The following is a 12461-nucleotide window of genomic DNA, read 5'->3' on the forward strand; positions in this document are numbered from 1 at the left end:
CCACTCTGAGTTATGAAGGATCATGTGAAGATAGACGATCTGGTCAACTTTTGATAAAACATGTAGAATATTTACAGTTTAGGAACCTTGAAGAAAAACAAAAATTCCAAATAACTTAAAGCTTTTCAATCTGTATACAATGATGTCAGAAAGCACTCCTAAATAGTGACTTTCTTTCCACCTTAAATGACATAAAGTGCCACGTTCCTCATATAAAAATATACTCTTCAAAATGTTTTGTAAGTTATATAAAGCCTAAATAAACATTTCTGAATACATTAAGGGTTCTGTCCAAAAATAGCTTTGAGGCCTTTGATCCTCACATACCCTCTTCCGTGTGGTTGGGGTACATGCCATCCATCCAGGCAGGCCTAAACCGCGCTGGAAGGCCTTGTGTAAGCACAGACCATGAATGTGGAATTCCACGTCTCTGCCGTTCATGGGAATGCTGGATGTATCTGAACCTGATTGCACCTCTATAGAGTTCCAATGAGGCTTACATGGTTTTCACAGAAGTCAAGAGCCTTCCAAAAACAAAACAGTGAACACAGTCAAGACGAGGTGCCGTTCAAACTGACAAGTACGGTGCTTAAAAGTACTTCATGTGTATTTTTCTGCCTCTTTGGTTCTTGGCATAGGAAAGCATCGGCGGTGAGTGTATGTCCATGACCCAACAGCTCCCCAAAGTAACCAATGTCTCATGACATAAAAAAAGAAAACATAACCACGTGAGTGCAAAAAAAGAGAATAAAGCACTAGTAATTTGCCCTTTATGGGAGGAAAAAATGGAAAAAGATTATTTTTGCTGTTTAGTTGCTGTAATTGAGCTTCCATATGAAAAAAACCATTGTGGCCTGCCCGAAAAAAAATGCCAGAGCACGTGAATTTGCTAATCATCCTCTAAGTGTGAAAAATATTTTGACATAAATAATTCATTTTCAGTGTTCAAACCGAATACAGTGTAGAGCTGAACGCATTCCGCTGCAATCTTACTTCATAGTATTTCCAGTTAGCGTGTTCCAGACGTTTTCCAAGATCCAACAGTCGCCTTTCTTTTCTTCTGTAGAACATCTGTAGGATACCTCACTGATATTATCTTAAAAATCCTTTCACTGTCATGTCACTTTTACTCTAGCATGCAAGCAGTTACGTGTCTTAAATATTTATGTCTGTTGCTCCCAAACAAATTCCACGTTGTTTTCCATTCCAGATGGGATGTCAGAATGTGCAAAATGTAATAAATACCTCCAAAATTCTTCACTTCCAATTCCAGCTTCTTATATTCCCTTCCCTTCGTACCCTTGTCCCTTTTCCCTTCCTTTCTCTGTACCCTGCCTCATCGTTTCCTCACTTGCAAGTAAAAACCTCTGATTTCTCACTGCATGTGTTGCACTTGACGAAACAGCACCAGTGGAACTTGCAGTTGCACTGCCAGACTCGCGTGTAGTGGTGTGTGTTGTGACCCCGACCACAACACATCACGTTACAGCCGTCTGCGAGGCTCGAGGTGCCGTTGCACAGTCTTCCTCTTGTCCCTGTGCTTCCTGTGGCCCTGTCCTCTTCGCAATAGTTGGGAGAGCGCTCCAGGTACACCAGGTCTGTGTCTGTGGGCTTTTGGTAGCCTCGAGCCTGTTTGAGACGCAGGAAGGAGGGTTGGCGAAGCCGCGTGGCTCGAACTGGCTCTACTTGAACTGCATCGCTGTAGCGTTCCTTCAGCAGGTTTCCGATCTCTCTGAAATTTGGCAGGGTGATCCAACAGGTCTTAGTAGTACAGGAACCAGATACACCATGACACTTGCACTCTAGCTTCATTCTCTCCTCCAGGATCTGAGCGCACAGAGAGTAGATATTAGGTTGGTACACATTAATCATGGTGGTTAAAAGCCTAATCAGTAGGATAAATAGATACAGGATAAACTAACTATAGTATTATACCGTATTATAGTTATAGCTGACTATACCCAGTAATAATTCATGGTCAGTAAAACACTCTTGTACCTCTTGTCCTCACCTTACCTTGTATTTTTATGTTAAGCAGAATGCTATTCCTAAAACTTGGCAAAGAACTTAAGAAAGAGTATTTTGAAAACACAGGTCTTACAATAGAAACTCAATGCAATAAAAATTAATTGCACCTGAGATTGCTTACACACAAGAAATCTCATTATCATGAGAACAAACTGAGTAAATCCTTGACTTCCAGTTGGCCTAACTGCTGGAACATACCCAACTCAAAATAAGTTAACTGAACATTTGGTCATCAAAGTCAGTTAAACGTCATGGATATAAACTTGCCCATTTAGGAAGCAAAAACCATTCTGATTTAATCTGCTTTAGTGCCAATGAAAGTGACAACAGGTGCACTGGAGAGCCAACAAGACAGTCGCCACAAAGGGAATGGTTTTGTAGGTGCTGGCCACAGACCATTCCTCTCTCCTCATCCCACCTGACTGAATTTTCTTCAGTTTTGGCTACTGCTAGTGTCCTCGGTGGTGCTTGGGGGTGCTGGTACGTAAATCCTAACCCATTCAGGGTTGATCCATCCAAGAAGGGTTGCTGTATTTCCCAGCACACTCTCAACAATGTGGAGGAGATACCAGGAGATGGACCGTTACGCGAGGAGAGCTGGACACGGTTGTGTAAGAACATCAACGCACTAGCAGGTCTGGTATCTGCTCCTTTGTATGAAGAGGTGCAGGAAGTTCACTGCCAGAGCCCTACAACATGAACATGAAAGCTATTTATGCATGTTTTTCTGAGCAAACACTGTCACACTGAGCACATGTGACAGATGCAGAAGAGTATGGAACTGGTGTGGCAAACGTTACGCTGCCTGCAACATCGTATACAGGGATGAGGATAAGGAGACAGCAATGGTCTGTGGGCATCACCTGCAAAACCATTCCCTTTTCGAGGATTGTCTCCACATGTTATCACTTTGATTTTAATCAAAGCAGATAAATTCATTCAAAGTGGTTCATGCTTCATAACTAAAACTTTAACTGATTTTTGTGTTACACTACGATAATGAAGTGTTCCCTTAATTCTTTTTTTTAGCAGTGTTGATCCCCCTCAGCCCTTTTAATGTTGACGCTATGGGCTGTCTGTCTGCTTGGCTGCTTTATGGCTTCTTATAGAGTAGAATTGCCAAAGGAATTGAAAAATAGGTTGGAAAAACATGGAGAAAGATCAGTAACCGACTCAAAAGCAGTCAAAACACAGCTGCAGCACTAATCAAGAGTAACAGAGCCAGCCATAGTGCCACTGACCTCCTGAAATGTCACCACAGACCATAGTCTGTAGACTAGTTCAAATCTGAGAGGTAACTTTTGAGCCTCTGTTTATCTTATCAGTGAAAGTCAGAGTTTGTGTGACATCTGAGACAGTGCGAAAGGACGGTGCAAGCTCTAAGGATGACTTCCAAAAAAGGTCCTGCTTGCTGTTCCACACAAAAATTGGTTTTAGGAGAGCATTCTTTGGTCAGATGAAGCCAGATACATTTATTTTCTTTAGATAGGTTCCAATGTGTTTGGCGCAAACTCATCCAGGACCCCCACACCAGCAGTGAAGCTCGAAGGTGATACGGGGCTGAATGAATGCAAAGGAGGTTGAAGAGATGACATTTATAGCTTGGGCCATGGCTACCCGTGGAAATCCCAAAATACCGGCTGACAAAATGACTGGCAGAAGACGAATATTCCAGCATGATAATCATCCAAAGCACACAAAAGTTTCTAAAGGAAGGAAAACTCAAAACTATGACCAGGCCAAGTATATTGCCTGATTGGAATCCAGCAGAACACCAACAGCTGAAAGAAATGTCTCTGATGAACGGCACAGCATCTCTTCAGAAAATCTGTGTGACACCGATATTCTTCATGCCAAAGCGGATTGAATCTTATTAAAAGTTGCTGCTCTGGTTTCCTGTATTTTGAATAGAATCAGCCTGTTTTTAATTTCACAGGAGAACAAACACTTGACCATTCAACTTAAAAGTAAGCAGCTAGTACAAGTTCATCATTTTGAATAATTTGACATTTAATTGACGTTGCGCGGGGGTGTACACACTTCTGTGTGTTGCGAATGGTCATTTTAAATTTGCAGGTCCATTGCTTAAAATGCCTAATAGCATTCGCTCAGCCTTAAAGTCTGTCTGTTCTGGTGAGTTGGGTTTTCTGTGGGCACTTCAACTTTCAGCACAGCAACATATAGGCCAACTTTATGTCAAAACCTGGGGAAAATAACTCATACCCCCGAACTGTAGTCTGTAATTAACTTTACCTTTGCTGAGACCACAGAATAGCATGTCAGCCCGAGAAAACTGACCAGAGCCGTTGTGCAACCATGCATGTATAGAGTTACATTGTGGTTTGAGCCAGATTTATATTATATTGCCATACAAATATTTTCAGATGACAAAATTGACAGGTGACTGTTTGCCTTGGTGACCGAGCTGTATTTTGTTTTCGATGCATTTTCAATGTGAGATGACTTAAAGCTCATAATTACATCATGTTGTAACTTGTTTGTCTACAGCTCTGGTCTTAAGAGAAACTCTGTCTTTCCCCTCGTGGTTATCGCATTTTTGGAAGTCCCTCCGGTCGGTTCAGTATTTGTGGTGGCGCAGAAGTGTGGTCTTTGGTGCTGCCGCTGAGAAAGGAGGTGGGGGATAATATCCTCAACTCTGACTTAATGCTTAGTAATTCAGTGAATGGGCTGTAGGCCTGTGGCACAGCTCCATTTGGGAGTCGTCCTTACCAACCCTCACGTTTTATGTCACACATCGTTTAATTATTATTTGCTTTATTGTTTCGTTTACAACTGGTCAGACAGAGTTTTGTGATCATGTGTTACCTTTCGCCCTGCCTCATTGTTGTGCAGGTTCATCAGCCTCCGGGCGTTTTTCTTGATCTCGCGGGCGTCCATGAAACGCCGCGAAAACTCCACGCCGTATTTGACATCAGCTGAGCAGCCTCCCCATTTCCAGCCCTCCTCCTGGTCATTGTAGCCCTGCTTGTCCTGGTCACAACCACACTGGCTCAGATTGCCTTGGCTACACGCTGCGGTTACTGCGTGGGCAACTCCAGCAGCCGTGATGGCATAAGTGAACGCTGCTTCCCTGCTGCCTGAAGAAATAGAATCATGTTAATATACCGAATCCATTGTTATTCCAATATTAGGTTCATAGAGATGCTGATGGACGTGAAGGAGGCCATCATTAGTCTGAAAAACCAGACCTATCAGAGAGAGAGCAGAAACTTTAGGAGTGGCCAAATCAACAACCTGGTTCACTGGCCAGTTCAGCAACACCAAAACCAACACAAAATAAAATTGAAATATATGTTCACATGGTCAAGAAAAACCTCTTCACAACTTCACAACAAAGTCAAGAACAGGTGGACCTGTTGCTGTTGTCAAAGTCTACAGTCAAGAGATGCAAAAATCTAAGAATCAGAGCGTTTATGCTAAGGTGCAGATTGGTTAGGAAGACCAGATTAGACTTTCCCAGAAAACATCAAAAGAAACTTGCAGAGTTCTTGAAAAGAAATCACTGGACAAATGAAACCAAGATGAATTTGTACCAGAATGATGGGAGGAGAAAAGTATGCAGAAGGAAAGGAACAGCTCATGATCGATCTATCAAACATGGTGGAGGCATTGTTATGGTATACTGCAAAAGCAACCCAAGAGTTTCTCCAGGCAAAGAGAATGGGCAAATCAGTCACCTGATCTTAATGTAGTGGAGCATACCTTTCAGCTCATGAGGACACAACTGAAGGGATTTTTAACATTTCCACTTGAAAAACTGAATTGAACTGAGCATTGAAATATTTAACAGACACTCTGCAAGAGGAATGAACCCCTTCGATACTATATTCATTTTTATCAAGGCAGCAACCTGACAAGATGTCAGAAAGACATTATTCTCTGTCTTTCTGACATCTTTTCAAATGCTCTTAGCAAAAAGTGTTACTATCAGGAAAAAGTTGGACTTAAAGACAATATAGCATTCAGCATTTCTGGACTGTGGCCCATGTTTGTAAGCTTAAAGACTTTTGTCTTGACCCATTGAAAATCACTTCTGATGTACTGATTCCTTGACACTACCAAGTCACTCCTTTTAGTTAATTAGCCCTCTGCTCAATTAGAGGTTATGCAGACCTATGGTAGAATTACCATGAGGTCACCAAACCGCTGAAGATCTATTTTCTCGGGATACCTTAAAGCTTCAAGGATTCCTCCTATTAGGCTTTCAAGGGGTAAAGAGTTAAATCAGGACCTCTCCAAAACTAGCGTTCTTTTTTGAAAAAAAAAAGAAAATCATTTGAAAACACATTTTATGTTTTTGGCTTTTAAACTAGGCTGAATATTTGGCATTTGCATATACTTGTCCTGTTTTAACTTTTCCTTTTTATTATTATTTTATTCTCTTTTAGCTGTGAAGTCTGTCCTAAGGTCCGTCCAAGTAAAGCTTGGTCACCATGCATGCTTTGTAATGCCCTTCTTCTTTTTTTAATGATTTGATTTGACTTGACATCAAATAACACGCAAGGCAAAAATAAAAGAAAACACTTCTGTGCGGGCAGACAAAAGGCCTTTCAATTTTATGGGGTTACCCCAGCAGCCAAACATTTGTTGCATTTCACGACAAGTTCTCTAGTCCCTCGTTTCCAGCTTTCCGGAAAAGGCAAAAGCCCTCAAAATGTATTGAAGTGCAAAGCTGGGTTGCTGCTCTTTGGCTTTAGAGGAAAAAAAAATTCATTGCTTTAAGGACATGATTAAATATGAAAGGGAGCAGTGGTGTATAACAGTATTTGTTAATGCCTTCCGTAAATTTACTGTAAGAGGCAAAATAATGAGCCTAAGAGTAAAGGCACAGTTTCATGACTCCATCTTTTCTCCGTAAGCCTTGTTTCATGCTCCATCGCTGATCTGCACAGTTAGTCGGTAACTTTTGAAGCAGTGATCACCATGGTGAAGAAAACACAAGTGACATCTACTGGCTGACTGGAGGAGCTTTTTTTTCCCTTTAAAGATCAGCACTCGCAGTTATTTTGCTTAATGTTTTTCATCAATGGGATTTCTCACGCAGCTCAAGTGTCATTCTGTCTCTGTCTTAGGCGGTCCGCATCATTCCAGCAAATGATACTGCTGTGTGTTGCATGTTGAAATAATCTGTGGCCAGGCTCGACTGAGATGTGCCCATTTCCAAGCTTTTTGCGTGTCACCAATCGAACTTCAGAATAAACACGTTGATATTTATGGGGTGGGGGAGGGGGGCAGAAAGGGGATGGATTTATTGGCACAGAAGCTGGTAACAGGATATCCCCGCTCACCAATCAGGATAATGCCGGGCCTCCGTTCTTCTGAGCAGCCCCAGAGTATTAATCCATGGCGTCTCTGGTGGAGGCGATTCTAATGGCGCGCCTCCAACCTGACAAACTCGCTCTCGCAAACCATCAGGCCTGCGGTTCGCTCGTTCCATAACTCAAAACAAACTCTTTAGTCGTCTCTCATCAGGCCGAATCTGCGACCCATTCGGATATATTGTATGGTTGAGTCTTTCTCCATGCATCAGGCGCATTCAATAGCCAAACAGCCATCTCTTCGCACTGTGATTTGTTTTGATTGTACAGCAGTGCATGCAGGGTTCCATTGTTGCCATCCAGCTGCTGGAGCTGACTTCAATTAGTGGTTTTGCATGAATTTCGCTGGTTTTTCTCAACATTTAATGAGTTCACAGGCTCAGCAGGTCAATCAAATAAAGTGGTGGATGGCACATTGGCCACATGAGAGGGGGCTAAGACCCTAGCTCACATTTCTGTCTTTAAGACTAAAGAAAATGGGTAAGAATCAGGTGACAGATGTGTGTGATTTTACAAGAAATTATTTTACAAACCCCCCTCCCCCCAAAAAATCTAGAAAGCTCACACATTTGTTGCAGCCTGCTAACTAGTTTACTTCTTATTAAAATAAAGTCTTTTAATTGTTCCTCATGGAAAGGGCACGAGGATCAAAGTAAGGTCTAGAGCGTCTCTCTGAGTCTTGTTCACACACCACAAAAGAAAAGAGACATTTCCTCTGACAAAAGAAATAAAGCGATCCAGACGTCTCGTCTGCCCGTCTCCCATGTTGAAGAAAGTGATTGCTCCCAGAGATGCTAGATTAAACGTGCATCCAAACCCACAGCGAGACCGCAACAAAACAGCTCCAACTACAATGTGATTTACATGAGAGGTTCACATTAGGAGCAAACACGCTCCTGTGAGGAATAAAACTGGGAAGAATGTGGACTAAAAGCGGGGAGGTGTGTTTGTGTCTGTGTTTATGCATCGCTTTCAGAGATGGACCTAAAGCGAGGCTTCACAGAGAAAGTCTTTGCCCCATCAACCACGATGCATGGCAAGCAGAGTCGCTTAAATCCCCTTTGGGAATACTAGCAAAGCCGTTAGAGTTGGAGTTTGTTCATTCATTGTTCTCTCGTGTGGAGCTCCAAACAGAAATGCCTTCATCAGTGCTCCAACTTTTTCCTCACAGCGCTGACAATAGTGACAGGACGTTCAAAGTCAACACTAGAAGAATGAGAAGAGATTCTCGTGGCAAGAAGAATGGCTTCGTCTACGCGCTGATGTTCAACTTTCAGTGATGGGAAATCTCGGCTGGGCTTGGTTTGAACAGTCCACCTGTTATCACATCTATCATTTCCACCTGTTGGACCTTATTTAATTTAATCAGACTGTTGTAAAATGTTAGCCAATAAACTTTCTTCTGTCACCTTTTTACTCTCAATAGGTCATATTATATTAAATATTGTCAATCTGTACTTGATACTATGTCAGTATCTCAAACACCCCTGTCTCGTCCTTGAAGCTGTTCAGTCTCAGCCTACTTTTCACATATTCTACAATCTACAAGCAGGAACCTCCATGGTAGAACCCAAAGTGTAAAACACTGCTGTTCCTCCAATGGCCACTAGGGGCTGACTCCAAAAGGTACTCATGGTGCGTTCCTGAATAAGTCAGAAATTATGATTTGTACATTTTTTGTGGAAAACCCCCTCAACTTGGATTTCCCATTCAGAAAAGTTGGAGCAGACCAACATACCCTGAGATGGCAGCAATAAACATAAACAGTAGAAAAACGGTAAACTTCTCATCCGTACTACCACTATTCTGTATTTTTGACTCACTAAATAAGCATTTTCAGAGCACTCAGGCTCTATCCATGAATGTGTTTTGTATCACAAAAAAAGTGTAAAAAATATGTATTATGCAGTGTTGGTAGTAATACCTGCATGGCTCTACCTTGCTAAGAACCAAAACAAATGCTGTTTTTCCTGTCTTTTTCTGGAATGTGCTAACTCTGGAGTGATGTCACTCCCAAGTTTTGACATTCGAGTGCCGAGGTATCTAGAACGCATACATCAGTCCATACTGACTCAGTTTTGAAATAACCAGCATTAAAGATGAAATTAACAATGTTTAGAGCATGATACGAAACACAGATTAAGTCTCTAAAGCCAATCTTCCTCTTCATAACAACTGTAGGAAGGCAGAATATTTCCTAACTCACCTGTTTGGATCTTTTTAAGACTTAAAATTTGGGACACGGTCTCTTTGATTTAAATGAGCATTGACACACCTCCGCTAAGTTACTGAGCTGAGATTCTTGGTATGTTTGCACTAATGGTATATACATAATTTCCTTAGGCATTATTAAAGGATTCTGATTCTGATTATCTTGGGATTAACTGACAAACTATTTTGGCCAGCTGTGATGTCTATGTCATGAAATATTTTTTGCTTCAGTGTTAGAAATTTAAATTCTAGCATATGTTAGTTAGCACAGATTTAGCAGGTTCGTATAGCAGTATATTTTGTGGCTGTAGTTTGCTAACCAAGTATGCTACCATTAGCTGATAACTTATTTATTGACTTGCTTGTCTTTATGTAGTCACCTCTGGCTCAAAAAAATCCAACATGATGCAAGCAAAACAAAAACGTATCTGCAATCTTTAGGTAACCATGCAGTGGCTGCCTCCTTCTTTTGCATACAGTCTATGTGTCTATACTGAAAAACTGTTAATACTTCTTGTAGAAGCTGACTTTCAACCAGACTGACCTACTCTCAGCTCTTGTCCAAACACGGTCCTCTCTCCCAGGGCTGAGCAGTTCCACCGGCCGTAGCGGAACTGGTACTGACACTCGTTGATGCCCAGCTGGGCACCTTCACCAATGACGATGATGGCATCGGGGCGACTCTGACAGAGGGCTCTCTGACGTGGGGCCAGTCCAGGTATCTTGTTGCAGATGATGTTGGCACCCAGAGCTACCACAGAAGACAACGCCCTAGGCAGAGAGTAATGGAGCGTATTGAGAGAGAACAATAGAAATTATGGAACTGAAATCTGAGTGAAATCAGAAAGATTTGAATTCTGCCCCCGACTTAAACCTTGCTTGGGTATCAAGATGTTATTGTCAAAAGGAGAAATGGGTACATTTGTCAAGATAACTAAATAAAAACACAAGTCTTATCATGTTTGATTTAATGGACTCTAATATAGACATAAGAAAGTGCTGTATTTAATTAGAAAAACTGGTTTTCAAATTCAGACATTTCTGTCCACCTCTCTTTCTCTATATTATATAAAACATGAACCAGCACTGCTACTTTAAGGCTTCAGAACCTGCCCTTAATATGAATGAGAGGCATGTATGGTGCAGCAATCATTCTCTCTGTGAGGGTCTGGGTCTTTTAATGTTGTAAGAAAAGAGCTCATTACATAGGCCTGGGCCTGTGGGCAAAGCATGGAGTAATCCAAAAATGAGGCTTTTCCATATGCTGCTTTCCAATTATGGCCCTTGTCTGACGAGGTGCTTCTATGACAAAGTGGTTCTGGTGTAATGTGTAAATCCACGAGGGCAGGTTATCTCATCAGCTGCGCACACACTAGGACGTGCACAAATCTTGCCGATTAAATATTGGCTACATGCATACACTCAAGCGAATTCATTCAATCTTTATGGCTCAATATGAGACGGAAAATGACACACGTGGCCATATGTTGAAGGAAAAATCCACAGCTCTTGTTCCTTGGCAGTCTATGATAGAATAAAATGAAATTAACTGCACGACACAAATCACGCATTTCCTCCCCATGTTTCCCGTATATTGAGGCAATGTATAGTCCAAATTTCTTTTTACCCCACTTTCTAAAATAAAATCTCTGCCACACCAGAACGAGATGCAAACACGAGTCGGATTTCTTCATTTTGCAAAGTCAAATGCTGAGCTAAAAATAATAATCATCATAATAAAAAAAAAAAAAATCAGCTGTAATAAACACCTGCACTAAAAACAAAACAAAACTTCGCTCTCTGTTAGTCCAATTTCCCTGTGCGTAATTGGCTAATTTGCGCACAAGGCACTACTACCTGCTGGAGAAATTACACGTGTTCATTCAGAAGAAACCTACAGGTAGCTACCGCTGGTGAGGATGAGGAAGATCTGTGGGTAGTAGACGGACAGCAGCGCACTGCGAGATGAGATGATGAGCATGGTTGCGCATTGAACACAGCTTGATTTGCTCGCTTGGGTTTAAGAAAAAAAGGGAGAAGAAGAATTGAGAACAAATGTATCCTTTTTTTTAGAGTCCACGCAAATGCAGAGCTGTTCGCCTTCTTTAGCTAACGGAGCCGTGGCTGTCGGCGGCTGTTCCCAGCTCCGCTATCCGTGTGTTGTTGGAGATGAGAGTCTGCATCCCTCGGCCGATGTGCGCTCTGCCACCTGGACTGAAAGCGGGCTAGGTGTTAAAGGCGAGAGAGAGAGAGGAGAGAGGGTATAGGGAGGGGGGGAGGCAGATGGGGTTCCGGATGTCCGGATGCGTCTCCAAAAGTGAGACTGTTATAGTATTTGGAGGGGAGAGAGACGGTGGCCTTTTTCCCCCGGTGCACCAGCCCCCGGGATGAGGCTGCACACCCTGCATCCTTCTGTGTTCCACCCCCTACACACCTCCTACCCACGTCCACGCCTCTCCCACCCTGCTCTCTTTCTCGCGTTTTTTTTAAAAATATTTTTTTAAAGTTTTTTTTTTGTGGCAGTCGATTGCTAAACGTGTTTCTCGTTATTCCTTTTTGTCCTCATCCCCCCGTTGTGCTCGGACCCGTGACCACTGCAGGGTTACAGTTAAGTCCAGCACATCCAAAACTCAACCAGTAATATTGTTAACTCTGAAAAACAACAATGTCAGAGAATAACTGCATATTTGAATTACCCAAAATTGGCTTCAGTGTTTTAAAAATAATAATCTTCTGGGTTTTTGGCAGTACATATATATATATATATATATATATATATATATATATATATATATATATATATATATATATATAAATTTTATTCTTATTTTTTTATTTTTTTATTTTTTTTTTGGAATGGCTTTAATAACCATTACTTGCACT

General features: G+C 41.7%; 1 protein-coding gene across 1 annotated transcript; it reads right to left on the minus strand.

Moving 5' to 3' along the window:
• Window positions 1-131: 131 nt before the first annotated feature.
• On the minus strand, window positions 132-11855 carry wnt7ba (wingless-type MMTV integration site family, member 7Ba). The gene is made up of 4 exons (XM_006780582.3): window positions 11477-11855; window positions 10123-10349; window positions 4855-5126; window positions 132-1827 (listed from the first exon to the last, which is right to left on the minus strand). The coding sequence occupies exons 1-4, from the start codon at window positions 11557-11559 to the stop codon at window positions 1348-1350; spliced, it is 1062 nt and encodes a 353-aa protein (XP_006780645.1). The 5' UTR covers window positions 11560-11855; the 3' UTR covers window positions 132-1347.
• Window positions 11856-12461: the final 606 nt, after the last annotated feature.

This window comes from Neolamprologus brichardi, chromosome 17, assembly GCF_056152115.1.
Source record: "Neolamprologus brichardi isolate AB-2024 chromosome 17, ASM5615211v1, whole genome shotgun sequence".
NCBI classification, from domain to species: Eukaryota; Metazoa; Chordata; class Actinopteri; order Cichliformes; family Cichlidae; genus Neolamprologus; species Neolamprologus brichardi.

What these genes read in the sequence shown, in the direction of transcription:
- wnt7ba (XM_006780582.3), bottom strand. Translation starts at nt 11,559, where the DNA reads ATGCTCATCATCTCATCTCGCAGTGCGCTGCTGTCCGTCTACTACCCA. An exon ending in TGGACAAGAGCTGAGAGTAG is followed by an intron (nt 5,127 to 10,122) that starts GTCAGTCTGGTT and finishes CTATTTCTTCAG; the next exon opens with GCAGCAGGGAAGCAGCGTTC. An exon ending in ACAATGAGGCAGGGCGAAAG is followed by an intron (nt 1,828 to 4,854) that starts GTAACACATGAT and finishes CTGTGCGCTCAG; the next exon opens with ATCCTGGAGGAGAGAATGAA.